Here is a 14,355-nt window from a genome sequence, read left to right as displayed (position 1 = left end):
ACCATATATAAACCAACCCCTTCAATGCTTAACCGTATATAAACCAACCCCTTCAATACTTAACCATATATAAACCAACCCCTTCAATGCTTAACCATATAAACCAACCCCTTCAATACTTAACCATATATAAACCAACCCCTTCAATACTTAACCATATATAAACCAACCCCTTCAATACTTAACCATATATAAACCAACCCCTTCAATACTTAACCATATATAAACCAACCCCTTCAATACTTAACCATATATAAACCAACCCCTTCAATACTTAACCATATATAAACCAACCCCTTCAATACTTAACCATATAAACCAACCCCTTCAATACTTAACCATATAAACCAACCCCTTCAATACTTAACCATATAAACCAACCCCTTCAATGCTTAACCATATAAACCAACCCCTTCAATGCTTAACCATATAAACCAACCCCTTCAATACTTAACCATATATAAACCAACCCCTTCAATACTTAACCATATATAAACCAACCCCTTCAATACTTAACCATATATAAACCAACCCCTTCAATACTTAACCATATATAAACCAACCCCTTCAATACTTAACCATATAAACCAACCCCTTCAATACTTAACCATATAAACCAACCCCTTCAATACTTAACCATATAAACCAACCCCTTCAATGCTTAACCATATAAACCAACCCCTTCAATGCTTAACCATATAAACCAACCCCTTCAATACTTAACCATATATAAACCAACCCCTTCAATACTTAACCATATATAAACCAACCCCTTCAATGCTTAACCATATAAACCAACCCCTTCAATGCTTAACCATATAAACCAACCCCTTCAATGCTTAACCATATAAACCAATCCCTTCAATGCTTAACCATATAAACCAACCCCTTCAATGCTTAACCATATAAACCAACCCCTTCAATACTTAACCATATATAAACCAACCCCTTCAATGCTTAACCATATAAACCAACCCCTTCAATGCTTAACCATATATAAACCAACCCCTTCAATACTTAACCATATAAACCAACCCCTTCAATGCTTAACCATATATAAACCAACCCCTTCAATACTTAACCATATATAAACCAACCCCTTCAACTTAACCATATATAAACCAACCCCTTCAATACTTAACCATATATAAACCAACCCCTTCAATACTTAACCATATATAAACCAACCCCTTCAATGCTTAACCATATAAACCAACCCCTTCAATACTTAACCATATATAAACCAACCCCTTCAATACTTAACCATATATAAACCAACCCCTTCAATGCTTAACCATATATAAACCAACCCCTTCAATACTTAACCATATAAACCAACCCCTTCAATACTTAACCATATATAAACCAACCCCTTCAATACTTAACCATATAAACCAACCCCTTCAATGCTTAACCATATATAAACCAACCCCTTCAATGCTTAACCATATAAACCAACCCCTTCAATGCTTAACCATATAAACCAACCCCTTCAATGCTTAACCATATATAAACCAACCCCTTCAATGCTTAACCATATAAACCAACCCCTTCAATGCTTAACCATATATAAACCAACCCCTTCAATACTTAACCATATATAAACCAACCCCTTCAATGCTTAACCATATATAAACCAACCCCTTCAATACTTAACCATATAAACCAACCCCTTCAATACTTAACCATATATAAACCAACCCCTTCAATGCTTAACCATATAAACCAACCCCTTCAATGCTTAACCATATAAACCAACCCCTTCAATGCTTAACCATATAAACCAACCCCTTCAATGCTTAACCATATAAACCAACCCCCTCAATGCTTAACCATATAAACCAACCCCTTCAATGCTTAACCATATAAACCAACCCCTTCAATGCTTAACCGTATAAACCAACCCCTTCAATGCTTAACCATATATAAACCAACCCCTTCAATGCTTAACCATATAAACCAACCCCTTCAATGCTTAACCATATATACCAACAGGGGGTAGAAACGTCACATTATCGCTGCAGTCACGCACAGGACACGTCAACATGGCGTCTGTTGTGGGTATGTTGGTGTTCTGTCAGTATTGGTATTGGTTTCCTCACGCCCATTTCTTGTCTCTTGCTTTTACACCGTCTGCCATTATTGGTCTCAACTCGGATCTTAAGGTTAGTTTTAATATATCTGTTTTCTATGTTTGATTAAAAATGTTTTCTATGTACCCAGATGCCGAAGATGTCAGTTCGTTCGAACGCAAAGCCGAGCAGTTTCGCTTACCCCGCCCCACTTGAGGAAAAACGAGGGCGTGAAGCCGAGAAAGTTGAGACGGCTGTCCTATCTACCACAGCCAAGCAGAAAGCAAAGGAGAAGAAAGAAAAGAAGCGAGCGGCGGGCAACGAGGGGGAAAAGATGGAAGTGGTGGGTTGTGGGGTTTGGAGGGGAGTAACGTTGCGGGGTATTGTTGTGGGGTAACATTGTGGGGTAACGTTGCGGGGTAATGTTGCGGGGTAACGTTGTGAGATAATGTTGTGGGGTAACGTTGTGGGGTAACGGGGTAATGTTGGGGTAATGTTGTGGGGTAACGTTGTGGGGTAACGTTGCGGGGTAACTTGTGGGGTAATGTTGTGGGGTAACGTTGTGGGGTAACGTTGTGGGGTAACGTTGTGGGGTAACGTTGTGGGGTAACGTTGTGGGGTAACGTTGTGGGTAACGTTGTGGGGTAACGTTGTGGGGTAATGTTGGGGTAACGGGGTAATGTGGGGTAACGTTGTGGGGTAACGTTGTGGGGTAACGTTGCGGGGTAACTTGCGGGGTAATGTTGCGGGGTAATGTTGTGGGGTAACGTTGTGGGGTAACATTGTGGGGTAACGTTGTGGGGTAACGTTGCGGGGTAACGTTGTGGGGTAACGTTGTGAGGTAACGTTGCGGGGTAATGTTGCGGGGTAATGTTGCGGGGTAATGTTTGGGGTAACGTTGTGGGGTAACGTTGTGGGGTAACGTTGTGGGGTAACGTTGCGGGGTAATGTTGTGGGGTAACGTTGTGGGGTAACGTTGCGGGGTAACGTTGCGGGGTAACGTTGCGGGGTAATGTTGTGGGGTAACGTTGTGGGGTAACGTTGTGGGGTAACGTTGTGGGGTAACGTTGGGGTAACGTTGTGGGGTAACGTTGCGGGGTAACGTTGCGAGGTAACGTTGCGAGGTAACGTTGTGGGGTAACGTTGTGGGGTAACGTTGCGGGGTAACGTTGTGGGGTAACGTTGTGGGGTAACGTTGTGGGGTAATGTTGTGGGGTAACGTTGTGGGGTAATGTTGCGGGGTAACGTTGTGGGGTAATGTTGCGGGGTAACGTTGCGGGGTAACGTTGTGGGGTAACGTTGCGGGGTAACGTTGCGAGGTAACGTTGCGAGGTAACGTTGTGGGGTAACGTTGTGGGGTAACGTTGTGGGGTAATGTTGTGGGGTAACGTTGTGGGGTAATGTTGCGGGGTAACGTTGCGGGGTAATGTTGCGGGGTAATGTTGTGGGGTAACGTTGTGGGGTAACGTTGCGGGGTAACGTTGCGGGGTAACGTTGCGGGGTAATGTTGTGGGGTAACGTTGTGAGGTAACGTTGCGGGGTAACGTTGCGGGGTAATGTTGCGGGGTAATGTTGTGGGGTAACGTTGTGGGGTAACGTTGTGGGGTAACGTTGTGAGGTAACGTTGTGGGGTAACGTTGTGGGGTAATGTTGCGGGGTAATGTTGCGGGGTAACGTTGTGGGGTAATGTTGTGGGGTAACGTTGTGGGGTAACGTTGTGGGGTAACGTTGTGAAGTAACGTTGTGGGGTAACGTTGTGGGGTAACGTTGCGGGGTAACGTTGTGGGGTAACGTTGCGGGGTAACGTTGCAAGGTAACGTTGTGAAGTAACGTTGTGGGGTAACGTTGTGAGGTAATGTTGTGGGGTAACGTTGCGGGGTAACGTTGCGGGGTAACGTTGTGGGGTAACGTTGTGGGGTAACGTTGTGGGGTAACGTTGTGAAGTAACGTTGTGGGGTAACGTTGTGGGGTAACGTTGCGGGTAACGTTGTGGGGTAACGTTGCGGGGTAACGTTGCGAGGTAACGTTGCGAGGTAACGTTGTGGGGTAACGTTGTGGGGTAACGTTGTGGGGTAATGTTGTGGGGTAACGTTGTGGGGTAATGTTGCGGGGTAATGTTGCGGGGTAACGTTGTGGGGTAATGTTGCGGGGTAATGTTGCGGGGTAACGTTGCGGGGTAACGTTGCGGGGTAACGTTGTGGGGTAACGTTGCGGGGTAACGTTGCGGGGTAACGTTGTGGGGTAACGTTGTGGGGTAACGTTGCGGGGTAACGTTGTGGGGTAACGTTGCGGGGTAACGTTGCGGGGTAACGTTGTGGGGTAACGTTGTGGGGTAACGTTGTGGGGTAACGTTGCGGGGTAACGTTGTGGGGTAACGTTGTGGGGTAATGTTGCGGGGTAATGTTGCGGGGTATTGTTGCGGGGTAATGTTGCGGGGTAACGTTGTGGGGTAACGTTGTGGGGTAACGTTGTGGGGTAACGTTGTGAGGTAACGTTGTGAGGTAACGTTGCGGGGTAACGTTGTGGGGTAATGTTGTGGGGTAACGTTGTGGGGTAACGTTGTGGGGTAACGTTGTGGGGTAACGTTGCGGGGTAACGTTGCAAGGTAACGTTGCGGGGTAACGTTGCGGGGTAACGTTGCGGGGTAACGTTGCGGGGTAATGTTGTGGGGTAACGTTGTGGGGTAACGTTGTGGGGTAACGTTGCGGGGTAACGTTGTGGGGTAATGTTGCGGGGTAACGTTGCAAGGTAACGTTGTGGGGTAACGTTGCGGGGTAACGTTGCGGGGTAACGTTGCGGGGTAACGTTGTGGGGTAATGTTGTGGGGTAACGTTGTGGGGTAACGTTGTGGGTAACGTTGCGGGGTAACGTTGCGGGGTAACGTTGCGGGGTAACGTTGCAAGGTAACGTTGTGGGGTAACGTTGTGGGGTAACGTTGTGGGGTAACGTTGCGGGGTAACGTTGTGGGGTAATGTTGTGGGGTAACGTTGTGGGGTAACGTTGTGGGGTAACGTTGCGGGGTAACGTTGCGGGGTAACGTTGTGGGGTAACGTTGTGGGGTAATGTTGTGGGGTAACGTTGTGAGGTATTGTTGTGGGGTAACGTTGTGGGGTAACGTTGCGGGGTAACGTTGCAAGGTAACGTTGTGGGGTAACGTTGTGGGGTAACGTTGCGGGTAACGTTGTGGGGTAATGTTGTGGGGTAACGTTGTGGGGTAACTTGCGGGGTAATGTTGCGGGGTAACGTTGCGGGGTAACGTTGTGGGGTAACGTTGTGGGGTAACGTTGTGGGGTAACGTTGTGGGGTAATGTTGTGGGGTAATGTTGCGGGGTAACGTTGTGGGGTAACGTTGTGGGGTAACGTTGTGGGGTAACGTTGTGGGGTAACGTTGCGGGGTAACGTTGCGGGGTAACGTTGTGGGGTAACGTTGCGGGGTAACGTTGCGGGGTAACGTTGTGGGGTAATGTTGTGGGGTAACGTTGTGGGGTAACGTTGTGGGGTAATGTTGTGGGTAATGTTGCGGGGTAACGTTGTGGGGTAACGTTGTGGGGTAACGTTGTGGGGTAACGTTGCGGGGTAACGTTGCGGGTAACGTTGTGGGTAACGTTGTGGGGTAACGTTGTGGGTAACGTTGCGGGGTAACGTTGTGGGGTAATGTTGTGGGGTAATGTTGCGGGGTAACGTTGCGGGGTAACGTTGCGAGGTAACGTTGCGGGGTAACGTTGTGGGGTAACGTTGTGGGGTAACGTTGTGGGGTAACGTTGCGGGGTAACGTTGTGGGGTAATGTTGTGGGGTAATGTTGCGGGGTAACGTTGCGGGGTAATGTTGCGGGGTAATGTTGCGGGGTAACGTTGTGGGGTAACGTTGCGGGGTAACGTTGTGGGGTAATGTTGTGGGGTAACGTTGCGGGGTAACGTTGTGGGGTAACGTTGTGGGGTAATGTAATAATGTTGCGGGGTAACATTGTGGGGTAACGTTGTGGGGTAACGTTGTGGGGTAACGTTGTGGGGTAACGTTGCGGGGTAACGTTGTGGGGTAACGTTGTGGGGTAATGTAATAATGTTGTGGGGTAACGTTGCGGGGTAACGTTGTGGGGTAACGTTGTGGGGTAACGTTGTGGGGTAACGTTGTGGGGTAACGTTGTGGGGTAACGTTGTGGGGTAACGTTGTGGGGTAACGTTGTGGGGTAACGTTGTGGGGTAATGTTGTGGGGTAACGTTGTGGGGTAACGTTGTGGGGTAACGTTGTGGGGTAACGTTGTGGGGTAATGTTGGGGTAATGTTGTGGGGTAACGTTGCGGGGTAACGTTGTGGTGTAACGTTGTGGGGTAATGTAATAATGTTGCGGGGTAATGTTGCGGGGTAACATTGTGGGGTAACGTTGTGGGGTAACGTTGTGGGGTAACGTTGTGGGGTAACGTTGCGGGGTAACGTTGTGGGGTAACGTTGTGGGGTAATGTAATAATGTTGTGGGGTAACGTTGCGGGGTAACGTTGTGGGGTAACGTTGTGGGGTAACGTTGTGGGGTAACGTTGTGGGGTAATGTAATAATGTTGTGGGGTAACGTTGCGGGGTAACGTTGTGGGGTAATGTTGCGGGGTAACGTTGCGGGGTAACGTTGTGGGGTAACGTTGTGGGGTAACGTTGCGGGGTAATGTTGTGGGGTAACATTGTGGGGTAACGTTGTGGGGTAACGTTGTGGGGTAACGTTGTGGGGTAACGTTGCGGTATAACATTATTAAATATGTAGGAAAACACGGCAAAGAAAGTTGACAAGAAAGAAGAAGAGATTGAGAATATGGAAACTGAGGTTTGTGGGGAATTGATTCACTTTATTCTGATGTATATAGGGAAAGTCCCGGGACCAGAGTTGGCTCATTACCCCAACACCAAGCCTGCTTTTTATTACCTTTGTGACATGTCTACAGCATCATAATCAGACGCACCAGCATTATTAGGTTTATATTTGATTGGGCAGCAAGTTACCACGCATGTAACTTAGTGAGTGATTGTTATATTTATGGCTGACAATTTGGACAACACATTAGTGACTACTGGGTTGGAACGAATGCCGTTAGGTGTCTTGCCCAAGGACACTTACGCCCACAATGGTAGCATTGAGCCTTAGATACAATGCAAGGTCATGATATTTGCGAATGAATTAAAATATTTGTAGAAACCAAAAGAAGAATCTTCATTTGAGATGTTGGAAAATCCATGCAGAGTTATTCTACCGCAACTTAAACTTATCACTTTGAACGACGAGAACAGATATTCCCCACTTAAATCGGTGATATAATGTTTCTATGTCTAACATTTCTCTGTTATATTTAACATTTCTATGTTCTATTTAACTTCCAGATTGCCAGCGGAGGGATCATTTTGCTCAAAGATAAAAAACCTGGCGAGCCTGAACAATTGCTTGAACCAGTTGCAGGTACCTCATGCTCGCTGTCGAGTTACATCCATACACCTCATGCTCGCTGTCGAGTTACGCCCATACACCACATGCTCGCTGTCGAGTTACATCCATACACCTCATACTCGCTGTCAAGTTACGCCCATACACCTCATGCTCGCTGTCGAGTTACGCCCATACACCTCATGCTCGCTGTCGAGTTACGCCCATACACCTCATACTCGCTGTCGAGTTATAACATGGATGTCTTCTTATACACCAGACACACATGGTGTATTCATACACCCCATGCTCACTGTCGAGTTATAACATGGGTGTCTTCTTATACACCAGACACACATGGTGTATTCATACACCTCATGCTCACTGTCAAGTTATAACATGGGTGTCTTCTTATACACCAGACACACATGGTGTATTCATACACATTATGCTCACTGTCGAGTTACAACATGGGTGTCTTCTTATACACCAGACACACATGATGTATTCATACACCTCATGCTCACTGTCGAGTTATAACATGGGTGTCTTCTTATACACCAGACACACATGGTGTATTCATACACCTCATGCTCACTGTCAAGTTATAACATGGGTGTCTTCTTATACACCAGACACACATGGTGTATTCATACACATTATGCTCACTGTCGAGTTACAACATGGGTGTCTTCTTATACACCAGACACACATGATGTATTCATACACCTCATGCTCACTGTCGAGTTATAACATGGGTGTCTTCTTATACACCAGACACACATGGTGTATTCATACACCTCATGCTCCCTGTCAAGTTATAACATGGGTGTCTTCTTATACACCAAACACACATGATGTATTCATACACCTCATGCTCCCTGTCAAGTTATAACATGGGTGTCTTCTTATACACCAAACACACATGATGTATTCATACACCTCATGCTCACCGTCGAGTTATAGCATGGATGTCTTCTTATTCACCAGACACACATGGTGTATTCATACACCTCATGCTCACTGTCGAGTTATAACATGGATGTCTTCTTATACACCAAACACACATGATGTATTCATACACCTCATGCTCCCTGTCAAGTTATAACATGGGTGTCTTCTTATACACCAGACACACATGATGTATTCATACACCTCATGCTCACTGCCGAGTTATAACATGGGTGTCTTCTTATACACCAGACACACATGATGTATTCATACACCTCATGCTCACTGTCGAGTTATAACATGGGTGTCTTCTTATTCACCAGACACACATGGTGTATTCATACAACTCATGCTCACTGTCGAGTTATAACATGGGTGTCTTCTTATACACCAAACACACATGATGTATTCATACACCTCATGCTCCCTGTCAAGTTATAACATGGGTGTCTTCTTATACACCAGACACATGGTGTATTCATACACCTCATGCTTACTGTCGAGTTATAACATGGATGTCTTCTTATTCACCAGACACACATGGTGTATTCATACACCTCATGCTCACTGTCGAGTTATAACATGGGTGTCTTCTTACACACCAAACACACATGATGTATTCATACACCTCATGCTCACTATCGAGTTATAACATGGGTGTCTTCTTATACACCAGACACACATGGTGTATTCATACACCTCATGCTCCCTGTCAAGTTATAACATGGGTGTCTTCTTATACACCAAACACACATGATGTATTCATACACCTCATGCTCACCGTCGAGTTATAACATGGGTGTCTTCTTATACACCAGACACACATGGTGTATTCATACACCTCATGCTCCCTGTCAAGTTATAACATGGGTGTCTTCTTATACACCAAACACACATGATGTATTCATACACCTCATGCTCACCGTCGAGTTATAACATGGGTGTCTTCTTATACACCAGACACACATGGTGTATTCATACACCTCATGCTTACTGTCGAGTTATAACATGGATGTCTTCTTATTCACCAGACACACATGGTGTATTTATACACCTCATGCTCACTGTCGAGTTATAACATGGGTGTCTTCTTACACACCAAACACACATGATGTATTCATACACCTCATGCTCCCTGTCAAGTTATAACATGGGTGTCTTCTTATACACCAAACACACATGATGTATTCATACACCTCATGCTCCCTGTCAAGTTATAACATGGGTGTCTTCTTATACACCAGACACACATGGTGTATTCATACACCTCATGCTTACTGTCGAGTTACAACATGGGTGTCTTCTTATACACCAGACACACATGGTGTATTCATACACCTCATGCTTACCGTCGATTTATAACATGGGTGTCTTCTTATACACCAGACACACAAGATGTATTCATACACCTCATGCTTACTGTCGAGTTACACTAATAATATCCACATTTACAGCTGGCGGGCCAAAGAAAGAGGAAACGGACGAGGAAGACGAACCATCTCCTCCCGAACCATTCGAATTCACAGAGTAGAAATTGAATGTAAATTAAAAAAAAGTTTTGTGTAAAATAAAAATTCGTATTCGTTGTGACGTAATCGGTTGTTTACTACGTCACGAGTTGAGGTTGTGACGTAATCGGTTGTTTACTACGTCATGAGTTGAAGCCACCACCGAACTGTTGGTAAGAAATCGATGAATTTAACGTTTGAAATAAATCCAATAATTGATTGTGGTCGGCCATGCGTACCGACACTGTTGATAATTGTACAGATGCTTCGTGTAGCTCTGTGTGCGGTTTTGATGCTAGCTCTTTTCTCATAAAATATTAAGTGGTGACGCTTAAATTAAAATGAGACTCTTTGTTCCGTATTATGACGTAAGAATGCTTAAAGTTCTATGGATTGTTACATCATAATCGCCGTGTTTAATAGAGCATCACCGACGTTCTAAGGTTACAAAGGTTTTGTTTCAGGTGAGGTTCGCATGAGAATAGACATGCAGGTCTAGTGAATATTGTTAGGGGTGATGCCTCAACTATTATTACATCTACTTGTAAGTTTCCCGCAACATATGCCTTTTATTTGTCGCTGTCGGCGTGGATTGAAGCTAAGAACTCCCGATGAAGGTAATTGTGGCTGGGAAGGGGGGTACATTTGTGTGTGAAATGACGTTCTTATCGTTTTGATGCTGTTGCTGCTGCTAGTAGATTGTATATCCACTTCCGAGGTCGCGTGCTCTTAGGATGAACGCCTAAGCAGACTCTTCTTTATCAGATAGCAGATATTAGATCATTTTAACTTTTATTATTACCACTAACGACTATAACTCGCACAGTATAAGTCATAGTAAAAAACAGTGAGAAAACAAACTCTCAACATAGTTAGCACTGAAAAGTGCTTGCCGGAATATTTGTTGTACAATCGAGGCTTCACGGGTAGCCCTGATTTAAACCACTTGAACTATCAGCTATATAGCGGGACAGATTCCCGCATGAAACATGGGGGTCCTGCGACCATAAAGGGCGTTGTTTGTAATGGTTTATAATACACGCATGTTTATAATGGTTTATAATACACACATGTTTATAATGGTTTATAATACACACATGTTTATAATGGTTTATAATACACACATGTTTATAATGGTTTATAATACACGAATATATTGGTAAACGTCGTCAAGACATATGATAGAGTTCGTCTTAACGAATGTTTTCATAATTTATACCGTATTGAATCATTTATATCTAAAGTATGACGTCAGTATCCATGACGTCAGCAGTTTATGTCTCTTTTGGTAACATAGAAATCTTAATATTGGTTTAAAGTTTTTATTGATCGTTGGTTTTATTGCTTTGTGGGATCGTATTTAATCAGAAGAAAGACTCGGTGTGTGTTTTGTTCATGTATTGATGGTTTCGATCGGCTAGCCGTTGTGAGCCTTCTCGTTCCGTGAAATATTTATGAAGTAGCTTCCTAGTGTATGGGGTAGGGTGGCATAAATATCTGGTGATTTTCGCACACGGCAGGTTATTAGTGTGCAGTATTCTGTAGAAAGAAGATTATATATTTGTAAGTGTTTGTCGATATTGAACGAAATGGATAAACTAAAAGTCGGCGGGCAATTGAAAGGAGTAAGAGGTAGATGCATATTTAATGTTATTCAACACCCTTTCGCTATATACGAGCAAGTATAATATTAGGGCTTGGCAGTTTGCCCAACAAGATCCGATGAATTATTCAATTGCCTCAACCCTCAAGCAAATTTATCTCGTGATATATTTTCCATTCGCTTCAAGTCCTCGCATAGTAAGCTTAAAACATGGAGGAAACGGGATTTTTGATAAAACATGACGAGGCAGGTAGCAGCCATAAAGGTGCGGCTATTGTTCCTGTTTGTTACGTTGCAAAGGTTATTGTGACGTCTTATAATGAATTATTAATTCGTTGAATCGATTTTTTAAAATCTCACCTAAGAAGGGAAAGTTATAAGACGTTTTATGTTCAGAATCTCAACTTAAAGGAGTGAAGACACGACTTTATTCAAGACATGGTTTCTATTTGGACATTGACCGTGAGAATGGTGGTGTAAAGGGGGTTGATGACGACTCGGAGTCTACGATCTTTTACTTGATACCTGTCGGGTTACGAATCGTTTCAATCCAACACAGCGAAACATTGCTTTATATCGCCATGAACAGCGAGGGAAGGTTATATACAACGGTAAAACGACATGCTTATGTCTATATTTGTCTTATATATCAATCAACAGGACGTTTACACCATGGAATGCAAGTTTAAAGAATCCGTTCATGATAATTATTACGTGGTTTATACTTCATGTATTTACAAACAATTACAAAGTGGTCGTCCATGGAATGTTGGTATGTCTAAGGATGGGATTCCGGTTAAAGGGTCGCATGCAAAGAAACATAAACCTTGCACACATTTCATACCAAGACCAATAGAAGGTTAGTATGGAAATAGCATACACCTTATAAAAATAGCATACACTTTATAGAAATGTTATATGCAGTGCGAATGTTCAAGGAACCGAGCATCTGCGAGTTGGCGGCGCCCAGCAGAAGTGTTTCTTCATCGGATAATAAGAAGAGGAAAGAATTTATAAAAATGTTTGCGATAAATTATTGAGAGACCATCCAGTGTTTAGCATTAGCAACAACTAATACGTAACCTATGTTTTCAACAGGCGGCGTGGTACAATAGTTAAAATAATGGTTACCAGAGGGTAAAAGGTACGAAACTCGGTGCTGCTACCTGTCTTTCAGCGAAACTATATATCAACCGTTGTTGAAAGCTCTGCCATCTTTATAAATAGTTTGTTTAAAACTAACGTATTGCTGTTACGAGATTTTCATAGTGGCTGCGACGTTATTGTTGAGTTTATGTAATTACAGATGTAGTTGAAAGTAGTTGTAGTTATAACTACAAACATCTATGTGCAACTCGTCGTTCATAAATATATTTTAAATATATTAAAAATATGAATGTATTAAAATAACTCCCCGTTTAAAGTGCTTTCGCGCGCCCTCTCTTGTACACAAATACAGCAAAGAGAATCCGCTAGTTTTGCTAAAGATAAACTGGGACGTAAACATTGCAAAGAATTAATAATAACCCTTTGGTTTAACGCATTTGAATGAGAGTCGCATCTGATTGTGCTTCCCAATGTTGAACTAATTGTAAACTTGATGCTGCCACCTGCTTGGTTTAAAAGTAATCCACAGCATCAAAAATGCAAGTTTGTTTAGGTAAAAGCTCAGTTTACTGTATCGTTAAAAAAGGTTTTTGATTATTGGCGATACCTGAAACCAGAGCCATAGAAATACCGAGTAATCTAACCCATTGTTACGTAAAATACAAATCAAACGGCAATTTGGGTCCAAAGTAACACAGAAGGTATAAGGAAAATGTCTGTTTTTCGGGTTTTTACGGAAAAAACTTGGGCCTAAATACAAATTTAAAGGTTGAAAAATGTACAAACCATGTGTTGTTTGTTTTCTGTACCAAAAAAGTCAAAAAATAGAACTAAAAGTGGTTGATTTGTGACATTTTAGTCATTTGGTGCGGCTAAATTCATATATATTTTCCGAAAAATGTTTGGTAAGGTAAATAGAAGCTGTTTTACGCCTCCCACAAAAAGGAAAACACAAACAAAACTTAACAAGTTCGTTTAAACCCATTGCCAAAGTCACTACTTTTGCTCTATTTTGGACACACAAGACGGCAGTTGGACTACTCGGTGTTTATACGACTCTGTTTAAAGCTAGTTAAAACTTTTGGCGAATTCGACATTTGTATGACGTAAGAAGTCGATTCGACTTCTTAGGGTCAAAGGTGAAATAATTGGCGGAAAAGCGCGCCAAACCGAGATCGAAGTTTCTAGAAGTCGCTGTATGTAAGATAGCGAGTGTTTGCCAGGATTAGTTGTTACGATGCCAAGAATCACGAATTGTTGGTTGGTTTTGAATGCTTAAGAAAGGTTTGTTTTATATTTGTAGCCTTTGACTATGTTCTAAAATAAGTTTAGTGCTAGTGAAGAATCCGCCCCTACGTTATCTGCTAACCATAAAACAGTAACTAAGCTCCTATAACCAAAGTTAGTATAGACCAAGTTAGGAAACGGCGCTCGTGTCCGCCATTACGGAGCCCACAGAGCGTGAATCGCCTATACAAATGCATGGTCGGTATGTGTTCATTTAGTTCTTGTAAGCAATACAAAGCTAGAAAACACATATAGCGGTTGTTTTAACATTTAAAATATAATTTCTAATGTAAATCTTGTTATATAATATTAAATCTAGGAATTAATGTGAAGTAAATTAATATTTTGACTGGTTTTCGGTGTACAGTGTGGTTTAACAGGGTACTTTACGTTGGCGATTAAGACTAGCAGCAATCAGCTTAGTTT

The 14,355-nt window shown here is 42.9% G+C and overlaps 2 protein-coding genes across 6 annotated transcripts in view; both read left to right on the top strand.

Annotated features, from left to right (window-relative positions):
- LOC149741019 (26S proteasome non-ATPase regulatory subunit 1-like) overlaps positions 1-10,019 on the top strand; it is a 29,791-nt gene extending 19,772 nt beyond the window's left edge. Inside the window, exons 18-23 of the mRNA XM_089878442.1 lie at positions 1,996-2,165; positions 2,224-2,415; positions 6,823-6,882; positions 7,249-7,362; positions 7,434-7,509; positions 9,879-10,019. Coding sequence (XP_089734568.1) covers positions 1,996-2,165; positions 2,224-2,415; positions 6,823-6,882; positions 7,249-7,362; positions 7,434-7,509; positions 9,879-9,955 — 689 coding nt within the window. The 3' untranslated portion in view covers positions 9,956-10,019. The remainder of the gene's footprint in view (positions 1-1,995; positions 2,166-2,223; positions 2,416-6,822; positions 6,883-7,248; positions 7,363-7,433; positions 7,510-9,878) is intronic.
- A 145-nt stretch (positions 10,020-10,164) lies between these two features.
- Positions 10,165-13,010, top strand: LOC149741018 (fibroblast growth factor 13-like). 5 transcript variants are annotated; one of them, XM_089878817.1, is made up of 4 exons: positions 10,165-10,549; positions 11,932-12,146; positions 12,196-12,394; positions 12,460-13,010. In XM_089878817.1, the coding sequence occupies exons 1-4, from the start codon at positions 10,450-10,452 to the stop codon at positions 12,573-12,575; spliced, it is 630 nt and encodes a 209-aa protein (XP_089734943.1). In that variant the 5' UTR covers positions 10,165-10,449; the 3' UTR covers positions 12,576-13,010. The 5 variants fall into 5 exon arrangements, with proteins under 5 accessions (XP_089734943.1, XP_089734934.1, XP_089734970.1 ...); XM_089878808.1 differs by having other exon boundaries at positions 12,445-13,010; XM_089878844.1 differs by lacking the exon at positions 10,165-10,549 and adding an exon at positions 11,312-11,564.
- The last annotated feature ends 1,345 nt before the right edge of the window (positions 13,011-14,355 follow it).

This window comes from Ciona robusta, chromosome 1 (genome assembly GCF_009617815.1).
Source record: "Ciona robusta chromosome 1, ASM961781v2".
Taxonomy (NCBI): Eukaryota; Metazoa; Chordata; class Ascidiacea; order Phlebobranchia; family Cionidae; genus Ciona; species Ciona robusta.
Note: the sequence above shows the minus strand (reverse complement) of the source record. Positions and strands in the feature narration are given on the sequence as shown.